At 52.3% G+C, this 7,848-nt stretch overlaps 1 gene segment (V, D, J or C); it reads right to left on the reverse strand.

Annotated features, from left to right (window-relative positions):
- Positions 1-2,041: 2,041 nt before the first annotated feature.
- LOC132225688 (immunoglobulin heavy variable 3-48-like) lies at positions 2,042-2,559 on the reverse strand (the record flags this gene model as incomplete). The annotated part of the segment is given in 2 exon segments: positions 2,042-2,361; positions 2,457-2,559. Coding segments are annotated over 2 exon segments (423 nt in total), but the record flags the coding sequence as incomplete, so codon positions are not given.
- Positions 2,560-7,848: the final 5,289 nt, after the last annotated feature.

Consider the following 7,848-nt stretch of genomic DNA (forward strand, 5'->3'; position numbering starts at 1 on the left):
TGGGAAAGGAACACTTCTCCTGCCATCCACCCCTGCTTCCCTGTCAGAGCCTGAGGCCCGAAGGCCCCTGGGTGGTTCAGGAAGAGGACCTGCAGCGGGTCTGCTGCGCCCTCAGCAGCGCTGGGCCTCTGGGCTCCTGGTGACCGGGTGGAAGTCAGTCCCAGATGCACATTTTCCTTCTGATCCTTCTCTCAGGAGGAGCCTCCTCCATCTCATCGCTGAGGGCAGACCCTGCCCTTCGCCTTCTGCAGTCTTTCCTCGGCCTCCAGGGCGGTTTCCATCTCCATCTCGGCCTCCTCGTCTGAGTGACCACGGCGCCAGTGTCTGTTTCCAAATGTTCGGAGGAGCCCTTGGGAGGCGCTTATGATTCCTGCTCGGCTCTTGTACCAAACCATGTCCTTTTGGTTCTACACTGCGCCGCCCCCAGCGGCTCCCACAGGACACGCTCCAGGGACCCCCAGGAGACAGCATGTGGCCTCCAGCCTGCGCCATGCTGCCCCCGAGCACTTCCAGTAGCTCTGGGGGAACCCAGGTACCGCCCGCAGAAAACATGCTCCTGCAGCAGCCAGGGCCCCTGGAGAAACCCACCCAAACGCGGTGCCACCATCTCCAAATGCTCTCTGTGCTGACACAGACGCTGCGCCATCACTGCGCTCACACACCTTCCCCAGAGTGTGCCACGTTCTCACAGGGTTCCTGTTCTGCTCTTTCTCCTCCATGGAGGCCCTGCCTCTGAACCCACCAGCGCTGCCCTCTGAGAACAGTGCGACCTGGGTCATGGGATCCGCAGTCACCATGTCCTCTCACACCTCAAAGCCTCCAAAGCAATGGGAATCCTGAGACACCGCTGCCTCTCCTTCACCGCCAGGCTGGAGTCCAGCAGCATTGGCCAGAGGGGGAGGGCGCAGGGGTCCAGGCCACCAGGTTCCCGGGGTCCAGGAGCACCAGCTGCAGGACAACCAGCTGGGCCAGCCCCGTGCACAGGCACTATGGACCTGGGCTCTGGGGGCTGGAGCTTTTCCAGCAGCTCCGCCCCCTCTTGCTCAGTCCCTTTCTCTGCTGCTGCCAACTGGGCCTGACAGCTGCCTGGAGGGAGAACTGAGGTCTCTGGAAGCACTTGGTCCTGCTCTGGCCCATGGCAACGTGAGGACCAAGAGGGGACAAAAGGGGCGAGGCGGTGGTGGCTGCCCAGCTGGTGGCAGGGCCTTGAGGAGGAGGTGGTTCATGAGAAAGCTCACCTGGGCCTGGGACTGCAGGGGACACAGGGAAAGTAGTGCCAGGCACAAGGGAGGAGAGTGTAGTTTTATTTGTATAAGTTATTGGGAGATTGAAACCACACAAGTCCCTGGAAACAGAATTCCTCCCTCTCCCCCACCACCTCGCCAAAATAAAAGCCCTTACCTGTCTCCTTTCCAGTCTCCATCCAAGCAGGTCTGAATTGCTGAGTGATCTTTCCTGTGCTTCTCAGGGGTTTCCATCAGGAGCATAATAACCATCCCACGTCCTCTTGGTGAGTGTGTGTCATGAACATCTGCACCAGCTGCTGTGCCTCTGCTTCTGCATGGTGTCCACTCGTCTGGGTGCTGTGAGCATGAGGAAAAGACAAGGACTGTCACCCTGTGGGTCCTGCTTCTGCAGCTTTGGGTTCACACACATGTGGGGCCCACGGTCCAGCATTCAGGGGAGCTGCACTTTTGGGTCATTAGAGCCTCTTGTTAGATTCAGGTGACGTGGGTCAGAAGATTTGATGTTAAACTCATTATGGCCCAAGTGTGCATGAAAGAGACTCTCTGCCTTTTGTTCACAGGAGAAAGTTCTCTCTCTTTACAACAGACTTTCTCACTCAGAAATTCAGACGTCCACGATCCAGAGGTTCCCTGACGGAAACTGTGACATGAAGAGGAAGCCACACAGGAACGAGCCCAGACCTCCAACTGCACTTGCTGCTGTGATGGGCCTTGTGTTCAGTGACCTTGAATGCTCCCTGGTGGTCAGAGATCTTCCTGCAGGGAGGTTAGTGTCTGGGCTCACAGTGACTTCCCCTCACTGTGTCTCTTGCACAGTAATACACGGCCGAATCCTCGGCTCTCAGGCTGCTCATTTGCAGATACAACATGTTCTTGGCGTTGTCTCTGGAGATGGTGAAGCGGCCCTTCACAGACGTGGCGTAGTATATGGGATTACCATCACCATAACTAGTGTATGCAACCCACTCCAGCCCCTTCCCTGGAGCCTGGCGGACCCAGTTCATGGGATAGTCGCTGAAGGTGAATCCAGAGGCTGAACAGGAGAGTCTCAGAGACCCCGCAGGCTGCACCAAGCCTCCCCCAGACTCCACCAGCTGCTCCGCACACTTAACACCTGCAAACACAGAGACACAAGGTGGACTGAGAATCACCTGAAAACACCAACAGACACAGGCACAAGTCTCAGCGCTCCCCACTCCTGAGAATGACCTTGAGAAATGATCAGGAGGAAAACGCAGCTTGGCACCAAGTCCATGGTGGAGCCGCTGGGGTCCTGTCTCAGGTGCTTGGGCTCTGGGTGTCTCCCCAACATGCCGGGCAAGGGCCCCTTTTATGAGCAGGAGGAGAGCCCCATTTGCATGGAGTCTGCATATAAGGTGCAGCTGGGACCCTGGGCTGCATGCCTGACCTTGTCATCCTAGGGGCAACCCCAGATGGGAAAGGACTCAAGGAGGCTGGCCACAGGGGGACCCATCCTAACCCCCTTCCCTCCCTCCTTTCCTGAGACCCGTCACCCTGACTCTATTCATTTGGGAGCAGCTTCCAGGAGTGAGATTCCCCCTTCCTTGAGGTTTTGATGAGGACCCAGGGGTGCTCCCCAGAGGCACGTGGATGGGGCTTCCTCTCACTCTCCACCACCCGCCGTTGGCCATGTGGCCTTTCTGTGTTTGAGAATAAGAATGTGCATTGGATGATGCTTTTATTTTGAGACTGTAAGATTCTCCTTGTTATTTTCTACAATCAGATCCTCCACAAAACTCAAACCTCTACATCTGAGGAGGCAGGAGAGGCTGGGCTGGACGCTGTGGCCACAGCCTCTGTCTCAAACCTGCTGCCTCTCTCACAAGCATACAGCTGCCTCCTGAACTCACACATTTTCACTCAACTTCCCTGCTATTCTTGTGCAAAAGACCTGTTTAGAGCCTCTCAAATTGGGGGATTTTCCATTATTTAAAAAAGGAGTCCTGGCTGGGTTTGCTCAGTGGATAGAGCGTGGGTCTATGGAATGATGGGTCCCTGGTTGGATTCTGGTCACAGGCACTTACCTTGCTTGCAGGCTCCTCCCTTGGTTGGGTCTGGTGCAGGAGGCAATCAATCCATGTGTTTCTCTCACATCCATGTTCCTCTCTGTCTCTCCGTCTCTCTTTCACTCTCCTTAAAAACAAATGAAAAAATATCCTCGGGTGAGGATAAACAAACAAAAGTATAAAAATCAAACAAATAATACAAATAAAAATTAAATGATTACAAAAAATGATTAAACATGGAATATGATGGCTCTTGGAACAAAACCCTGGGTAGAGAGTTGAGGCACCAAGTTGTTCGTGGGGGCAGGTGAGCACCTCCCATCTCAGAGGAGACCGACTACCTCTGTCCATCCTCCCACAGCCCCAGGCAGTGAGGACAGACAGACACAGGAACCTGGGACTGTGGTCACTTGTTCCTCTGGGCAGGCGGCCCCCACCTCTTGGAAAGTGCAATCTGGGACCAGCACTGTCTCTGCCTGGTTTTCTCTAAAGCTGAGAGGGCAGCCAGCAGCCGCTCTCTGAAGGGTGTGGAGTTGCTGTTCATCACGTGGCATCTGTGAGCTGCCGTCAGTGAGGCTGCTTATCTGTGGCCTGTGACCCCATTGAAGGCCAGGAGGACCGCGTTTTTCTTTGAGAACCAAGCTGAAGTTAAGGGGGAACATGGAAAGCAATTCCTAAGGGGATGTAGGAGTAAGTCTGCCTTCCAGGATGAAGAGGCCTGACAGAGCCAACTGGGGAGCCACACACAGGCTCCAGAGTTGGTCCTGGAGTTGGAGAGCCAGTTACCAAGCTCCTGTCAGACCTGAGGACCACAGCCTCTGGCCACAGGGAATATGACACCTTCTGCTTCGTGGGAAAGTGCCTGGATGAACTACCGGGAACGGCAGCTTGTGCATCATGAGGAATCAGAAAAGCAGGCCCAGGAGCAGGAGACCCATTGGAAACGCCTGCTGACGTGGCAGGTGAACAGACCCAGCACGTGAAGGCAACCCGGCGAGTCTCCCCATGGCAGTGGGTCCCCAATCAGCTGCGTAAGGTCCTGATCTTCTCCACTTGACAGGAGACTGCTGTCCTTTGCTGGTGGGCGTACAAACAGGCCTGTTGCTGCATTTATAAAACAGAAAAGAAAAGTGCAATCACACAGGGGAGGGGAGGGGCATGGGCAGATCAAACTCCATGAAGCCTTACTTCTCTCTTCCTTTTTAAAAATATGTTTTTTAAAAAAATTGATTTAAGAGCGAGAGGAGGGGGAGAGTGATGGAGAAATGGAAACCTCAAGAGAGAAAAACGTGGATGGGCTGCCTCCTGCCTGCACCTTCCTAGGGATCGAGCCCCAACCCCGTGACCCATCCTGTGACCTCGTGGTTCCTGGGCCGAAGCTCAACCCCTGAGCCACACCCGGGGCTCCTTCCCTTTCTGAGTAGCATGTACATGATTCAGGGTTCGCTCAGTAGCTGTGGGTCTCTGACTGTTTTCGAGAGTCCCACAGATGCCTGTTCTGATAGTTTTGGTTTGTTTTTTGATGTTTTTGTGGAGGAACAAGAATTTGGAGCTGCCTATGCCACCATTTTGCTTCAGCCCCTTCTGCTCAGTGACTCCTTTTGAACAAACAGAATGAGAAGGGAGAAGAGCAACTGCCCTGGAAATCTGCCAATAACAGAGAAAACAGAGGGGGGAAGTGCCCATCCCAGGCCAGCAGAGGCGGGAGGAGGGGCCTGGGCTGAGCAGTGACTCTGGTGTTTGTAAGGAGACCTTGTGTTGTAGGAAGATGAACTTCTTGTTCCTGCAGGACCCCAGACACACGTCCAGAAGGTGGGGCTTTGAGAAGACTTAGCTTGATGGGCAGGCAGACCGGGCAGTGTCCATGGGAAACAAAGGCAGGTGGAGGGTAGGCAGGGCAGACAGGGCAGTCTGAGCAGGCCAACCACAGGGACCACCCAGGCAGACATAACAGAATGTTTCTGGACTCAGAGCAGGAGGCCTGGGAAACGAGGGAGGGACTGGGACAGTAAGGTGAACGCACACAAGGGAACAGGGATGTGCAGGTCCCTTGCTGGGCAAGAACAATGAGGGGCCAATCAGGGGGCACACGGGTGGACACAGAGCAGGCTGGTGGCACATAAACACCCGAGACCACAGGCTTCAGGGGCAGCCCATTAGTGAGCCCTACCCGTGTGGGGAGCCTGAATCTGCTTGTAATAAACACTCCAGGCTTTTGCTTAAATCCTCTGGTCCCCGATGTCTTTCTTGCACTTGGTGACACCTGATTCCTGGGACAGAAAAAGCTCCATTCCTGTTCTGGTTATCAAATTTGGCTCAAATTAACTCTTAAAAATATTCTCTAGGGCATGTTCTGCAGCGATGGGGAGGGCGGCAGGCGATGAGGCTTACCTCCAGGGGGGCAGCCTGTTCTGGTTCACAGTTATCACCCTCTCCTCTGGCTGTTACATTTGAGTTGTCTTCTGGTCTCAGTTTATTCCTTATCGGAGCCTCGGCCCCTGGGCCCGTCACTCAGTACTCGGTGGACCATCATCACACCCTTCTGTGCAATGGGTGTGGCTTGTGGCTGATTCACGTGGAGAGTCCTTGTGTGCCATGGTATGTGCAAGTCTAAAGGCACCACAGATGGTTGGGCTCAGCTGCTCTGGTTCCTGCAGATGTTCCCCTTTGGGAGAGCCTCCGTCTCCATCTCGATTGCTCACAGACCAAAACGCCAAAAACAAACTTAAAGAAGGTGCCCAACCTCTCCCTGCACTGACATCCACCTCACTCTTATTGGGCGATGGTGTGCTTTCTCCACCTTTCTGTTTTGTAGAAAGTCACGACCCTCTAGTTATTCATTATTTCATATTCTCTGCTTGGGTTTGAGTGAATAATAGGAAAGGGTTGTACGTTTCCCATTCTGAAGACTAACCTACCTGGCAGAGTACCTCTAGCTACCCTCCCGAAGGCCTTGGCTGTGTTGGTGCTCTCTCACTGCCATCTGGGTTAAGCCACGTACTGAATTTGCTTGTTGGTCTACCTGTGCTCCCACCTTTTCACTGAAACACCTTACCCATACCACCTCCATCTTAGCTGATTAGGGGTTGCTTTTCGGTAAGGTAAAATCTGTTAGAGTGAATCAATGGAAATCCAACTCAGATTTTTTAGATGCAATGTCCTCTCCTAGGGAAACAATGACAGTAGTATTAATGGTGCCAGGAATAAGATGGTGCATTAAGGAATGAAACGGATTAATGAATAGAATGCTGTGAATTGTTTCCCACACACACACAAAAAATATCCTCCACAGGCTTACAGGTTCTCATGTCAATGACTGCAAAGTGGTTCACCAGCAGGGGAACCTGCCAGAGTGTCACAGGGGGACATGGCACAGCTGGGGAAGCTTCCTTTCCTTCCTTCTCCTTTTTATACACTTTCCTTGACTCCAGAGAGGAGGCCAGTGGAACATTGGAAACATCAATGATGAGAATCACCGATTGGCTGGCTCCTGCCCCAAGACCCGTGGGGATGGAGACTGCAACCCGGGCATGTCCCCTGACCAAGGAATTAAACCGTGACCTCCTGGTTCATAGGTTGATGCTCAACCTCCCAGTCACACCTGCTGGGCTGGAAAAAGATGGGACACTTACGTCCATGACAACCAACAGCAAACTTGTCTCATCTCCAACACCTGTGAACTCATTTGAATGCATCCCGTCCAGGTAGCAGGTTTTTAATAATTGTGTGCACTTCCCTCTCCACACGGGGAAGAAACGTGTATGAACGTATGTAGTAAATGAAGAAAAGAAAACATGTTGAGGTAAGAAATGTCCAACATGTAGACAATGTTTATGAGATTTTATTATAGCCAAACTGACGAGAACTGTTAGGGAGTAAGATGTCAAATGCTTCATATAATAATCTTTTGCAGCTGTGTTTGTGCATTTGAAGTTAAGGAGGGAAGGTGAGGGATGACATGGAGGTGGGAGAGAGCAAGGTGGGGACTGGGTGCCAGAATAGTGAACAGGAGGTTCTCTCTCTATCTCTTGCTCCTCTCTCTCTCTCTTTCTCTCTATTTTTCTAATCTTTATTGTTGAAAGTATTGCATAGGTCCCCCTTCTCCCCATTATCCTCTTCCCTCTCACTCCCATTCCCTCCACAAGCCCTCACCACCCCATTGTCTGTGTGCATGGGTAAGATATCTATGAAGACAAGCTCATAGGTTGATTTCTTCCCAACCACCCTCCCCTGCCTTCCTTCTGAGGTTCCATAATCTGTTCATGCTTCAATGTCTCTGGTTCTATTTTTGTTGAGCAGTTTATTTGGTCAATTAGCAATGCAGAGTGGGGCAGCCATTATGAAAAACGATACGGAGTTCCATCTAAAAATGAAAAATGGAACTCCTATTTGATCCAGTGATCCCACATATAGGAATACATCCTAAGAAACCCAAGACACTCATCAGAGAGAATGCATGCACCCCTATGCTCATAGAAGTGCAATTTACAACAGCTAAGCCTTGGAAACAGCCTAAGTGCCCATCAGCAGATGATTTGATATAAAAAAAACAACCCATGGTACATCTACACCAT

The sequence above is a fragment of the Myotis daubentonii genome (assembly GCF_963259705.1).
Source record: "Myotis daubentonii chromosome 1 unlocalized genomic scaffold, mMyoDau2.1 SUPER_1_unloc_1, whole genome shotgun sequence".
In the NCBI taxonomy this organism is placed as follows: Eukaryota; Metazoa; Chordata; class Mammalia; order Chiroptera; family Vespertilionidae; genus Myotis; species Myotis daubentonii.